The sequence below is a fragment of the Numida meleagris genome, chromosome 4 (genome assembly GCF_002078875.1).
Source record: "Numida meleagris isolate 19003 breed g44 Domestic line chromosome 4, NumMel1.0, whole genome shotgun sequence".
Taxonomy (NCBI): Eukaryota; Metazoa; Chordata; class Aves; order Galliformes; family Numididae; genus Numida; species Numida meleagris.
In genome coordinates this window covers 9,050,502-9,065,417 of record NC_034412.1, presented here as the reverse complement: position 1 = coordinate 9,065,417, position 14,916 = coordinate 9,050,502, and the positions used below count along the sequence as shown (strand labels likewise).

At 41.0% G+C, this 14,916-nt stretch overlaps 1 protein-coding gene across 1 annotated transcript in view; it reads left to right on the top strand.

The window, feature by feature from the left end:
• The window catches only part of PSMD1 (proteasome 26S subunit, non-ATPase 1), a 63,757-nt gene that overhangs the window by 32,355 nt on the left and 16,486 nt on the right, over window positions 1-14,916 (top strand). The window contains exons 17-18 of the mRNA XM_021397090.1: window positions 7,086-7,200; window positions 9,945-10,061. Of these exons, the coding sequence (XP_021252765.1) occupies window positions 7,086-7,200; window positions 9,945-10,061 (232 nt within the window). The remainder of the gene's footprint in view (window positions 1-7,085; window positions 7,201-9,944; window positions 10,062-14,916) is intronic.

Here is a 14,916-nt window from a genome sequence, read left to right as displayed (position 1 = left end):
CCTAAGTGGAAGAGAGTTGCTGCCAAAGATGAATAGAAATATTTAGCTGGTGGATTGGGTAGTACACCAGAATATCCAGCAAAGTTATTATCACTTGTTCCGTATTTTCACTCCTTAAAGGAAACGTTCGGTAACATTTCATGTTGTTTTCATTTTCAATTGACTTTTGATATCTTTACTTCTAAGACATAGCTTTCTGAAGAATAAAGATGAATCCAGCTATGGCAGTTCTGTTTCCTTACCCGACCACCTCCTGGTTGTCACCTCTACCAGTACTGAGAGAGCAGAGCACATCCAAAAGAGTGAATACATACAAAAAGCAAGAATCAAGACAGGGCAACACTCTTTTGGGCTAATGAGCTTTTGGATTCCGTTTTTCTTAATCTCAATTATACCTTATCAACTTCTGCGTTATATTATAAATCTTGAAAGCTCTCCTAGTGTTAGTTTAACTGTATTGAAGCCTCTACCAAAATTCTGTTGGAATAAACACAGGCAGTTTTCGCTCTTTCTGATTGAACAGATGTAGCTTGGTTCCCTTCATTAACCGGAGCTATTTTTCCTTCACTGAAAGGTGGCTGGAATTATCGCCGCTTTCTCATGATGGAGCTATTGGCAGTAGGTACAGAATTGTGTATGCAAAAAGAATTCCAGAATGAAAGCACCAAGGTGCAATAAAAGATAGATTCATCCTTTAACTTCAGTTGTTCCACCTGTGGCTGTATGCCATGTGCTGCTCCTCATATCACATCTCCAAATTAGGAGAACAGAGTTAAAAGCTGCGAGGGTTAAAACCAGACAGTTTCTATCAGAAAATTCTGCTCATCATCAGCACCAGTTATTGCTACAAGGCTGTGCTGGATGCAAAGCATTGTCTTTGAAGAGGTGCGTTTTTTTTTCTCCTTCTCTTATTTTGTCTTTCGCAGCACAGTAGAACAGTCACTTCAGTGTGGAGGAAGTATCAGCAGTGGAGAAATGTAATTTTGTCATCTTGAGTTCTGTGTTATAAATCTTAAATCTTAACCACATTGGAGAAGCATCTCTGTAGGTTGCTGTAATAAGGAGTTATGTTCATCAAAGGGAAAATCAAGTGTTCCCACTTCTCTGGAATGCCTCATTGGATTTTATAATGTAATTTATATGATTAAAACATTTCTCTACCTCCTAAAATGGCTAAATTAAACAAATGGGGGGGGAGAGGCATTTTGATGTAGCACCACCCAGAGGCTGCACTGCTTCGAGCAGATGGGTGCAGTGGAAGCTGTGTGAAAGCATTCTCATGGAAAGGGGAGGGACTTTTCAGTACAGATTAAAATAGTGTTCTTAGGTCCTCCCAGAGAATGGTGATGAGAGTTCAGCTATGTGTCTGCTTCTATAGAGGATATATAAGCGTATAACTTTGAACATTGTTTCATTTCAGGTGGTTAAAAAACTTACCTGTCTTTTATGTTGGTTTTTAACTTCCCCAGGCTTTAGTAATTTCGGGGGGGGGAGGGAATCGACTTGTATATCCATTACAGATCTCTAGCAAGTTCATTGCTGCATGCCTGGCTAGGCTTTCCCTGCACTCTCTGCCTGTATGCCCCCTCTGCTCTCCAGTGGTAAAACTTCAGGCTTGCTACACCCCCGCTCATAGTCTGCTGCACCATGAATATTTGAACCGTGCATAGATGTTTCACCACAGCTATTCCTTGCAGTTATTTCTGTTTTCAAATAGCCAACACTGTTTTATTTGAAGGGGTCCGTGTCTACATCGGTCACGCTGTCGCTGGTGGCAGTGTCCTTCGGTGGGTGCCCATCCGTGCAGCTGTTTGCTGCCCTCCCATGACCCTCCTGCTGGTGGGAGGCCGCCTGGGAGCCCTCCTTCCTCAGCAGGTCTCAGTGACGCAACTGGAAGGCAATTCAGAGAAAATCTGTGTGGAGAATGTGCCTGTGCAGCATGAGATAGTTGCAGGAAATTCCTGGCCCCTGAGTGACTTGCATCCTTTTGTCAAGGGAGGAGATGAGATTTAAGCCCATGCCTATCAGACACTGAAATATGCCAGTTTGTTGAGTTTTTGTCTGCACTTTTCCCGTCCTCTGTGTTGTTCCCTGCTACATACATGCTCTTCTTCAGAAATGACTGCAAGTTGTGCAATTAGATGTCTGCATTCCTCCTTTATTAACTCATTCATGGATGAAATGAAATGCATATTAAGCTTTTCTTCTTGTCACCACACAAGCAAAGCAATGTGCGTAGAACTAGTTCTGTATCAAATGATTAATTTATGTCCATTAGCTTAGTAAGTCATAAATATTTATAATCTTTTGAAATATGATTGGGGAGACTCGATGAGGAATTTAGAAGATACATTTGACATTGTTCTTCCCTAACATTTCATTTTCCACCGAGTTGTAAAGCCCGTAAATATTTAGAGTAAAAAATAAATGTATGAAGTAATGGTTCAGAAACTTCCATTTTTAGTCTCAGTTTAGACTCAATTTGATGGTTTATTTTCAGTATTCTGTTTGTTTACTTGTATATGTGTTCAAGAAACGTTTAGAGTGTTCAATAAATGTTTAGGTGTTGTGTTGAGAGACATGGTTTAGTGGTGTTATATTGGTGGTAGGTGGATGGTTGGACTGGATGATCTTGTAGGCCTTTTCCAACCTTGCTAATTCTATGATTCTATGAAAACATACCAATGCTACCTTTTACACATATCATAGAATCATAGAATCAATATCAAGATCATCCAGTCCAACCATCCGCCTACCACCAATATAACACCACTAAACCATGTCTCTCAACACAACTTCATGTTCAAATATTGCTAAAATAGAAGCTGTAGTCCTATAACCTTCACGATGTGTAAGTCTCAAAATAGGAGATAAATTGCACAAAGGGATTTGGATCTAATTCTAACTGGACTGTGATCTAAGATAATGAGCAGAATGCACTTCAAGATGGGACAGCTGGAGTTGTTAATTTGTCTTGTGGTGTTGATGCATGCTTCTTGGACAAAAGAAAATAGATCATTAAACAGAGTCAAAGGACCCAGCAGTGTGTGTTAAATTTCAGTATGCCAATAAGACTCTTGTGGGCAACTCCTACAAAGAATGATGACTTTGTACCTGCAGGTGTTGCAAATGTAATTTACCTTCAGAAAAACCCCCAAGCCTTAGGATTCTGAATAGAGCTTCTGTAAGAAAGGATTCGTTTTGAAAAGGAAATAGAATTTCAGAGTACTTTGCAAACTATGGAGAACTTTCCATCGTCTACATCATTAATTGAAAGGACAAATGACTGTCTTCCACTTCCAACCAATCTCCATGTCTTTCTTCAGAGTAGCCTTATGTTTTAGTTGGGGAATTTTTGTATCGGAGGCTTAATAAAAACTTTATTTCTGAGAAACTCCAGGGCACTTGGAAGCTAAGTATCAACCTTCTATACACAATGCAATATTTGTATGTTTACAAACGTCACGTATTATATCCCAGCGATGAACATCCTCAGGAGTGAGATCAAAGTTGAGGCTGAAGCTGAGGTCACGGGGCAGTGTTAAGCAGTGCTGTTGTGTTGTGTTTCAGCGAGGATTCAGAATCCTCAGTTAAGCAGAGTGTTTGTTTCTGTGTGGTTTTGAGAGGAGCCGCTTGGTGAGTAAACCTGATAAAATGCTAGCTATTATCTTTTGCTGATGATTTCTCATTACTGTCTTGGTGCATCCTAATTTTTTTTTAAAGGTTTTGTTTATGACTCCCCAAACAAACCAAACTGTACCTTGGAGCGAGTCCTTCATCTGCAGGCCAAGTGTCACAGCAATAAAATCTCTCCTGGCATGGGCTGGAAACAAATCTGTAGCTGGCTACTGTGTGAAAGTCCTATAGAAGACACTTGTGAAGCTTCTTTGGCTTCTTAATTTATTCCATTCCTGATAACAGAGGGAATAAAGCCAGTTGCGATGAAGATTTTTTTGTATGTGGGTGTGGATTCATTGATGGTTACGTTTCTATGGGTTATATAGGAGCAGTCGAGCAATTCTCAAATGAAAATGAAGGAAATAATCAAGCACTTCTTTTGTTGTTTTGCTGTTGAGTAAAACGTAATTGCAAAAGCAGATTGCTTGAGCAAAACCAGCGTTAGGAGGAAAGGAAGGAACCGGTGCATTAAAGGTAATTTGGTTTAAAAATAGACATTGCATATCTTCCTGAGATATACAGCCCGGTTTAACAGCATGCCTCAGGCTTTAATGTAGGAATTTGTTGGATTAAATTACTGGCCTCTGTTACGGGAAGGTCAGCATGGAGGACTATGATACATTGCTTTGGGCCTCGCAATATGTTAAATGTATTCCAAGTTCACGGTTTTTACTGCGACTTAAGGGATGAGGAGTGGGAATGTGTCTGCTGATGAAACTGCCCACTAAATACCCACATGCCATTCTGGTATTTAAGCAATGTTACTGTCTGTTTAACTTGTAGTAACGACTGATGTTCCTACTAGCGCTAAGAGCAGCCTCTTGCCGGGTGTGACTGCTGAGAAACCATTCGTCTTCATTATTGCTTCTCTCCTTCTCCCACCAAGGGACCGTAACCACACCAACTCAGTGAGAGGCATGATGGAGGAGACGGAGGCCTGCAGCAGGCGGCCTCGAGAGGAGGCGGTGTGGGACCTGCGTGGGGCCTGGTGCTGATGAAGGGGAGACTTCCCCCATCAGAGCAGAGCTGCCTCTCTTGTGCTGAAAGCAAGTCAGCAGCTCATGTGGCTGTGCTTGCAAGGAAGGGTGAAAACCTTGGGCTAAGGGGAGGAGAATGTGGTGGTGTTTTCAGCACGTTCCTCAGTCGGACTGCCGGTTAGAAGTCTTTCCACAGGAGGAGGATTGCAGGCTGTGGCTGCTTAGGGGGTGTTTCAAATTGTTCCTTTGATCACTTTGACGGAATTGTTTGGAGTTTTATGAATTTTATTAAGTGAGCTTAGGAGTTTATATCTGCTAACCTTCTGGCAACAGCGTGTAAGACTTCGTACAGCATTTCAGCAGTAGAGTGAGCAAACAGACGTTACAGCGTAAGCACTGATGCCAGCAGTGCTCTTGTAACTGAGGTCATGCTCCTCTGACGAGCGTTTTTATGAGGCTCTTCAGCTTCCTCTGCCCACTTGTGATTCTTGTGTAATAAGCGGGGAAGAACTCTTGGAAGGCTGCAGGATTGAGAAGACTGCAGAAGTGAGGGAAGTGGTGGGATCCCTTAAATAACTTTTACTCCCACGATGGATTTACAGGAGGCCATCTGTCATTGTGTGACTGTTTTATGGGTAGATTTGAGATAAAAGCATTCAAAATAATGACCACAAATAATGTAAATCTGACTAAGAATTCTGCAATCAAGTGGTGGGTGTTAATCCTGATTTTGTGATAAAAACTTAGAATTTCTGACCCTGCAAACGCAAGGATCTGTCCAAGTTAATGATTCTATGGAATCCAGCTTTCTGAGCAGGAATGTAACAATTAGTGCTTCAAAGTGCATAATCACATCTTTGCCAGAATATGGTTTTTTTTCCTCTCTGACTTGGAATCTGCCTGCTCTACATTTGCTGAAGTAAAGCAAACACAAAGGTGTTAACAGTCTTTGTTCAGGACCTGAAATCTCCTGTGCAGCTGAATGCTTGGGCTCATTTGTTATGGGATTTGTGATTCCTGCTCTTCACATCAGCTCGTTTTTAGTAAACATTCAGCTGTTATTTGAGCAACAGACTGACAGTTTTACACGTGCCTTTTAGGTCATACTCTTCATGTCTGCTTGCTTGTGGGACGGAATTGTTTCATATCCCATCTCTTTCAGATTTCTTAACATTTCTTGTCACGGCCGCATCTTAGTGCTTCTAGTTGTTCTTCTCTTCTCATGTGATTCTTATGTGGATGTTGATGTGCTGAGCAGCCTGTGAAACCAGGGTGCCTATGGTCCCCTGAGAAGTGCACGATGCAGGGCTGGAGCCTGGGTGGGTGCTGCTGGTCTGGGCTAGGCAAGAGCAGGAGAGGGGAGTGCAAAGGGGAGTTCAGGGCTCCTTACTGGAGGAGACTATGGGGGATGTGTTGAAGTGGGAAGAGATAGTAGCCAGAGTAGAAATTAGCTGATTATCTGCACAGTGCAGAGTTTCACATAGGTGGATATGTAAGCTCGTCTTGGGCCCTCAGTCAAAACAAACGAAGAGGATATGTTATTTCTTGAGATCTCTTATTTCTGTTTTCTATGATTCAGGAATGCGTTTAAATAAGAACAACACTGGAGCATAATCTCATTATTTTTTTCTATGCATAATCTCATATTTTTTTTCTGTGCCTTGAGTTGATCGAGTACTTTGATAGGCACCTAATAACGCAACATGATGCTACAGATCCTGTGTACTACAGATACTGCCAATGACCTCCAGCTTCCAACATAGCAAACATAAGAAGAGAAGAGCCCATGTCACAAACTGACCTAGAACTGAAAGCGAAGAGCTGAGAACGCTTTAGTTTTCATTTGTACATTCTGATCTGAAATCAGCTTATAGTCAAACTGAATGGCTTGCAAGACTGGCATTAGGATTGCAGATGTGACAACTGCAAAGCTAGTGTGGGCTGCAGGGCAGTGGAATGAAGGAGATAACCAGACGATATGCATTTTGAAACCAGTCATAATTAAATCTCTTGCAGTTTATAGTTTCCCATCTTTCTCTTTTGTGAGCGTGTACTTGCCAACTGCATTCCTGCATTGCTCATGTGTTTGTGGTGTCACGAGATTGGGTAGATTTAAAAATGAGCTGTGGTGAATGTATGCCTGTGAGTTCAGAAGGCAGATGAGTACAAGATATGCTTATTTTCATTATGGAAAATATACATTGCAAAAAGAAGATTTTAGTAGTGGCAGCTGTATCTGCTGGGATGGGGAAGTTTATTAATTTATGCACTTCTCTGGGTCCATCTGTTCTTCTCCTCTTGTTACAGCTGAGAAATGCAAAACATACTGTGTAGAAAGACAGTTTTAAGCTTTCCTATATCAACAGAACAAAGTCTGCAAATTTTGAAGAACAATAGTAATAAATAACATTATATTTTGCCTTTCTTTAGGACTCCTGAGCAATGTCCAAGTGTGGTTTCTTTGCTGTCAGAGAGCTACAATCCCCATGTGCGCTACGGGGCTGCCATGGCTTTGGGCATCTGCTGTGCAGGCACTGGAAACAAGGTGAGGACCAGGATCCATTCACTCTTTCTGCACTCTCCTTCCACAGAGACATTTGTGCAGAAACGTCACACACAGAAATCACATTTCTTACATGTGTACACTCCTAGGCAGCTGGAGGAGAGCAGTGCTACTTTAATTTTTATCTCAAACTTTCCTTGGGAGTTTTCTTACTGTCAGTTGCCACTCAATATTAAATGTGTTTAGTACTCCAGAACCATTACTCCTTCATCCTTGATCTTGTACAGATCGCTTTAGAGGAGGATGGGGAATGCCAACGTTAGGAAAGCAGCAAGTAATTTGCATATCTCCCAGTTCCTTTCTTCTTCTCCGTGGTACATAATTCGTGGAAGATCCATGTAGAGCCAAGTGCAATGAAACTTACTGTATTTTCAGGTGTATAATTCACTTTTCCTTTAAAAGTACCAGTAAGAAAGAGATGACCCTAACACGTGAGTGGCAGGGGTCTTTCCCACTTCTATGAGAAATGAGTGACAAGCATCAGGTAAACTCTGGGATTATCTTCCACAGTTCATCCACATATGTATGCAATCAGTACTGGTACTGAATCATGGTTTTGAAATAGACGCACAGATTATATATTTGAAAGTAAAATTTCATGCTTCCATGTCTTTGATAAATCTCAAATGTATCTGTATCATCCCTTCCTCAGTCAGTATTAAACATTAGTTCTTTAACTCTTGCACACAACACTCCCCAGCATGTCACTTGTTGTGAAATGCACAGAATGCTGACATGTGCTGTCTGCCATCTTTAGTACCTAAAGCATGCAGACTTGAAAGCATACTGCAAATACTATTTTTATCCAGGTTGCTTTATTCTCAAGTGGAAGGTGGAATCGAGGAGCTAATTATTTTTAACTTTCTGCTTCTGACAAGTTGATTTAAGTGGAAATGCTTTTAATCGCACAAAGGAGTCTGTTTTGTTTCCAGATGCTTGGTATGATAAAGATCTAAACCATCAGATTATGCACATACATACTTTACGAAGCTTAGATTAGTAAGTTTTGAAAGCCCAAATATATTCAACTTCAGAAATTGGGAAGCTTTTGATGATGGTGGATGTTCCGTATATGGCGTTCAGTGCATGCCAAAGAATGAATGAGGAACCTGTGATACCTTCAGGCAGAAGAGCACAGCCTTTAAGATAGCTCCTGTGGCAAAAAGCAGTCTAAGTGAGGGCACTAGAAGTTTCTCTCAGAAATGGTGTTTTATATAAAATCAGCTTGTTTGTAAAAGCCTCACCCTGAGTGAGATCCACCGAGAGGTCTGTGCTGGAACACTCATGCATTCAGTTGCATTTGTTCACACCCTCAGTTTGTGTGAACAGAAGAAGGCTCAGTGCAAGAGACTGCCAAGTCTGTCCAACTTCTATAATCAGAAGATCACATAATGGATTAAAAGAGCTCTTTGAACTTCTTATAATCTTCACATGCCATTTCAGAGTGCATTTAGCCTCTGTGTTGCCTCAGACCAAGTTTGATCTGTACAACCGATGGCTATACAAACTGCTAAGGTTTACTCTGCTTAGATCTGAAAAGTGTGGTTGGTGAGCACTGGCTAAGTACACTGACAGCGTGCTGTTGCTGACATGGCTAGTCTCAGTCCCTCTTGCCACCTTTTCCTCCATCTCAAGTCCCGCTCCCCAGTGAGTTGGTGCAGACACAAACTCTCAGAACAGTGGCCCAGACAAAAGAGTCAGCAGTTCTCTGTTGAATTATCAAGCTGGAAAAGCTCACTGAGAGATGAGATGAGGGCTGCAGCTAGCACAGGGAAAGGGAAGAGACAGTGCAGCTGAAGGGAAAGTGAAGGAGGAGAGGGATCTCGTTTGGGCAGCAGTGAGTTTAGAAGAGTTTAGTAATGTTGTGCAATGTGCACTGAGTGCCCTGGGTGGTTAGAAATTTATTTGTGGCTGTAATAATTCTTTGTATGTTTAAGTCATGGCTTGCAAAGTGGCAGAACTGTAAACAGAGAATAAAAATGTTCCTGGAGACATAATTTAGTCTGAGAAGCCAGCAAATTGCACTTGCTGATCCTGGATATCTAAGCAACATGTATTACAATAGGCTCTTTATAGCTTTTCATAATCCATTATTCAGTATTGAAATGGATGTTTATTGGTAGATCCACGATGGATTGTGTTCCTGTTGGGCTTAGCTGGGAAGCTACTGAGTTTAGAGAAGCAATAGAGGGGTTTGAAATGTTTTCAAAACCCAGATTTACTGTGTAGGTGCTTATAGGCAGCCTCACTTGATGTGGGTTTGCAGTGAGTGCTTTTGTGTGATGTGGAACGTTACGGGCTCTAACAATGAAGTATAAGGCCAGAAATGTGGAACCTTGATTACTTTACTATCTTGTTTTATAACCTCTGACGTGTTTGATATCTCTGCATCATTTTTTAAGTGGAAAATGAAAGTAACACTGATGTATTTTGTTGCAAAGAATGGCAAAGTAAGTATAAATGTAATTTATGTATAGAGATTAAGACATGCCATTGTCAGTAGTTCTCATGTGCTGAATGCATTTGCTGTTTATAACAACAGTTGCTGATCTATTGTCTTGTTTCTGCAGGTTCTTGTTCCATCCATCACGTTTTTAGTTTCCAGTTGCTTTTTTTTTAAATGTATGTGTTAGCACCAATCTGTTATCCTTGGATTCGAGCACTGAATCCTGGGATACTAAAAACAATAGTATTAACTTGGTGATGCTTTTTTTTTTTTTTAATAGGAAGCAATTAATTTGCTTGAACCAATGACAAATGATCCTGTGAACTATGTACGTCAAGGAGCTCTGATTGCATCTGCCCTTATCATGATCCAACAGACTGAGATTACCTGCCCAAAGGTAATAGTGGCATGCCTTACATACCAGCTTGCTAGGTGGGAAAAATGGTCTTGGATGTCGAGTTGTTAGTGCTCAGCACTGCACGTAAGCATTAGAAAGAGAGTATGTGCCTCATAAAGAGCAAGAGCTGAATGCAGAGCAGGAAACTCCTGCATGGGCTGGATCGTATACTTCTGAATGAGGGAGTGATGCCTGGTGATAGAAATATGCCTGGTAGATGACAGCATTTTAACTTTGGGTATTACATGAATATATACTCCTGCTTCTATTGAGTGTATTTTGTAGTGATACTAAACTGTCTTGCAAAAACACGAAGTATCTGACTTCCTTGAAAATGTATTGAGGCCTGTAGGCGTGTGATTTATGTGAGCAGGGTTGTTTAAGAAAGCTTTTTTTGCAGCTCAATGTAAGCTTTCCAGGTGAAACAGTTTCTGCTGTCAGAACTGTCTCAGTTGCTTTATAGCAAATAATTTTTTTAATGGAGTTTTTCTTTCTGCTTGGAGGACAAAAAGGATTGCGTGTGCTGTGTTTAGCTTTTAAAAACAGGTTGCCTTGTGAGTATATGACAGATGATAATATGCAAACATTTGTTCAGTCTAAAAGTCTGCATTAATAGAAGCTTTGAGGTTTCACATTTCATTTCCTCTGGCGAGTGGTGAGCCCGAGCTGTAGCTGGTACTTTGCTACTCACCTATCATAAATGGGTTGCTTTTATTGACATCGTTTTAGAAATCGAACTATAATAAAAGCAGCCACTCTTTTACTGCATTTGGATGGAGAGAAAGAGGGGAAAAAAACTCTTTTTCCATTGGAAAATTTTGCTTGGGAAAGCAAAGAAAATCCACAAATACAGGCATTTCAAATACAGGGTATTTCCAAGGCATGGAATAGGTATGGATATGCTAGCAGTTTGTTAAAAATAAAAGTAGAAAGGGAGTTTTCACTGGGCAGAATCTGGCACTTACATTATCAAAATTGTAGTTCAGCTGAGGAGAATAGTAGAGATCTGTAGGATCCCCTCGTCTTCCAAGATACGAAATGACTGTGTCATGAAGCTGAAAGATCCTTTCTTTGGAAGGAAACAACTTGTTTTTATCATTTCTTCCTTGACCTACTGGTTGGAATGCCAGCCCTGAGTATAGGAAATGAGGTTTAATCGTTCTTCTGTGCTCCTCTGTAGTGCTGGGCAAATTGCATAGCATTCCCGTGCCTCGCTTTCCCACCCCCCAAAAAAATAAGGATGATATTTTCTTTTGTGAAAGGACATTAAGAGTAAATCCATCTATTGGATTTTCAGTCCTTTCGAGATGATAGGTGAAAGAATCCATGTCCTATAGAGAAGTGCAGACAGGAGTGGTCATTTTAGTGTGTACTAAGTCCGATTTGTTTCCCCAGAGAGTGCTGCTAACTTTAGCTTCAGAAGTCTGTGTAATGTGTAGGCTTACTAAATGAGTTGTTAAAATAGTTGGCTAGCAAATGCGGGATGAGGTGTACAGTCTGGGGCTCACTGGCTTGTTTAAAAATGGGGAGAGGAACTGGAAAAGCTTTATGCTAAAGCCCTGTTGATGAGCCAAAATGTGTTGTTACGTAATACAGATACAGAAGGTAATTCATGACCCGATCATAGAAATGCTGCAAATACTGAAAACACGAAAACAAAAATCCTACAAGTTATAAACTAATGAGGAATCCTCGAAATAACCTGATAATTTAGGAACTGAGCACAGAACATATCGATTTCACTTCTGTTGAAGGAAGGAGGCTCTCCAGAAGTTATCTATAGACCATAGTTTCCCTCACAAAAGTAAAAGGAATATCGTGAGGAATATACTGGCAATTAAGTTATTTATTATTACCATTTCCATGGGAAACATTTTTGGAGCTCTCTGCCAGTCTAAAGAAAAATTGCACTGATGTGAAAAGGTGGAGTTCAGGTTACTGACCATTTTTGGGTTACAGTGACGAATTTTAATCTGATTAGGCTCCTAAATTGCATGACGGAGCAATTGCCAGATAAGCAGCTAATAAGCAGAGCTCCTTGGGTTTTATGTCCCACAAACTGTGTTTGTGCTCTTTGTGGGGTTATCGAGAAGCTAAATTTTACATTTAGACAGCTTCATGTCATTGTCTCGCTGCTGCTAAACACTTGGAGATGCTTGGCATGGAGGAGAGATTTTGTAAAGGTTATGGCATATAGTCTGACTGCCTTCCTGTCATTACTGCTCCATTTGGTACTGCCTGTTTTTTGTAGCCTTCAGTAGTGTGCTTTGGGTCCGAAAGACTTCAAATTCTCTGCTGCTAACTGGAGATGAAGACAGAAGCAAATGGAGTCATTGCCCAGCTTTATCCAACATTTACATTAATTCTGCTTTTAACATTTTCTCTTCCCTTCCTTCCCTTCATATTGGAATCTAAAGCATGGAGAATAACAGGAACCTTTCTCTCAAACATGCTTTTATCTTACTTTCCTGTTCAAGTTGAGCACCCATTTGCTCATGGAAATAGCTTGTTTTCCCATTGTCATTTTTTTATTATTACTTTTTTTTTACTTTATTTTCCTCAGAACCTCAGTGCAGTCCTGCCTTGGAACCGGTTGGGGCTGTAATTGCAAAGTGCATTTATTACTTCTGCATTGATACAGGGAGGTTTTCAAGAAGGAAGAAAGCTAACGTCAGAGTTTTGAGAGCTGCACATTGCAGTGCTGAAATGCCAGCAATAAGTGGAGATCTAGTAATCAAATTATTTTAATTTACTGTGCTTTCATCTTTGTCTTCTTCTCAGTTGCGCTTACTATTTAAACAAATGGAGTTTAACTGGGTGATGTATTTAATAAAGAAATAATTGAACTTGCCAGTTGCTGAAGTGCCCCAAAGGGTGACAACTGCTGTGTAAAGCTGACTTTGTCTCTTTGGAGCTGGAACTCAGATTCCTCTGCAAGCAGCCAGTGCAGCTTTTCCTGTCCTCTGTTGATGCATTTAAGAACCGTATTAGTGTAGGATGTAGAACAATAACAAGTTTATTTTGTGAAATGGAATCCTAAATTATAGATATGATGAGATCATTGTAACAGAAATCAATGGCAACTTTGTTATGTATTTGTGACCAGCAGGGCAATTAAGACAGCAATTTGGGAGGCATGCTACTTGTCCTAACATCTTGTATCGGATTTATTGGATTTTCTTTTGCTGTTTGTGCGTTGGGGCAGTGATCTTTACGGAACAAGAAGATAATGAGCAAGTTTGAGTATTTTTCTTCCCTTCTTCTTTGATCATCTTGGCCTATTTTCTCTTAAGATGTAAGGAAACCAGGACCTGATATATTTTTTTTTTCTTTTAACTGAAATGCTAGGTCTTGCTAGGATGCAAAAATGTTTTCTACAGTATTCTGGCAGCACCTTAGCTTTCCTTCACAGAAGCCTGTTACTGCTGGATGCTTGCACATACTGTATGCTCTTACATAGTTTAATGTAGAATAGCCTCCACTTTCAAAGATAGATAGGAAAAGCACACAAGCAGTTTAAATATCGTTTTATTGGAAACGGATGCCTAAATCTTACCCTTCAGAATTTGCACTTGCAGTAAGCATCACACACATTGACTATCACTGTTTCCATTAGTGAACTGTTAATAAAACAGAGGCTGTATTAACAGTCCCACGGGCTTTGCATGGATGATGTTGACTGGTGGAGGGAGAAGTGGTAAACAACCTATTAAATGTTAAATAATACGAGCCCCTCGGGCTTGTGGTAGGAAATGGTGCTGTATCATTCCCATGCCTTAAAGCCTGTGTTGTTTCCTCTGTGTTTCTAAGGTTGCGCATTTGGCTTAATTTGAAATCAGCGGCGTGCAGTGTTGGCCAGCGTTAATTGTCAAAATGGTGTCTGGGTTCTTAGGAAAAATGAAATGAGTCACCGCCTATGTTTTAGTATTCCTCCTAGAATCTGGCCAAATAAATTTCTTGATAGCATTTCCACATACTCAAGTTTTGAAAGTACTTGAAGGTTTTGAGGGAGAAACGGACCTTGTGGGTTTCACAACATATTAAACAAACCAATTCAGTAGTGTGGGATGTGCTCATTGCTGCGATTTGAAGGAAAAACAACAGCAGATTAAAGGGCTGTGCTAGACAAACTCTGGCATGTTTTGCATCAGCTGCTTTACAAGCTACTGTCTGTTGACATATTGATCCGTTCTGTAGGAGGTGACTGCCACAGCAGCAAAGGTAGAGCTGAGGTTCTGCCTCTACCTGCTTTGATTTCTCCAAGGGCTGTGTGAGGATGGTACTTCCCTACAGCTAGACCTGCCAAAGCAGGCTTTCCCTAACTTCAAGGAAGGTTTTACAGCTGGGAGCTGATCCAATTAAGAATGCCCAATGCTATGAGGTGTTTACTTAAAGGAACTGCCTGAAAAAGCCTGCAGACCTACTGTTGATTCTAGCGTTGGGTCAGCTCTTGGATGTAGGTTTGCCCAGTGCCTAAAGCCAGGCGGGGTGGTCTCCCACCCTGTCACAGAAAATTTGTTAAGGCTGGTGTTAAAGTAAAACTTCAAAAGAAGCACGCTATCTTCATTCATTTTTCAGAGTTGGCAGTTGTTCCCAGGTATACACAATTTATCTAAAAGCAGAGCTTTTGCTATGGCAGTACATATTTTGTACTTTACAAGCAGAGGGTGTCATGACTATTTCTTATTCTGGCTGTTCAGCGTACGCTGGCGCACTGATTCCCCACTGTCCCCTGTTCGCATCGCTCCCTCGCAGTCATCATCACAGAATGGTTGGGTTGGAAGGGACCCCAGCCCCTGCCATGGGCTGGCTGCCCCCAGCAGGTCGGGCTGGAGGGTTTGTGGTGGGACTGGTG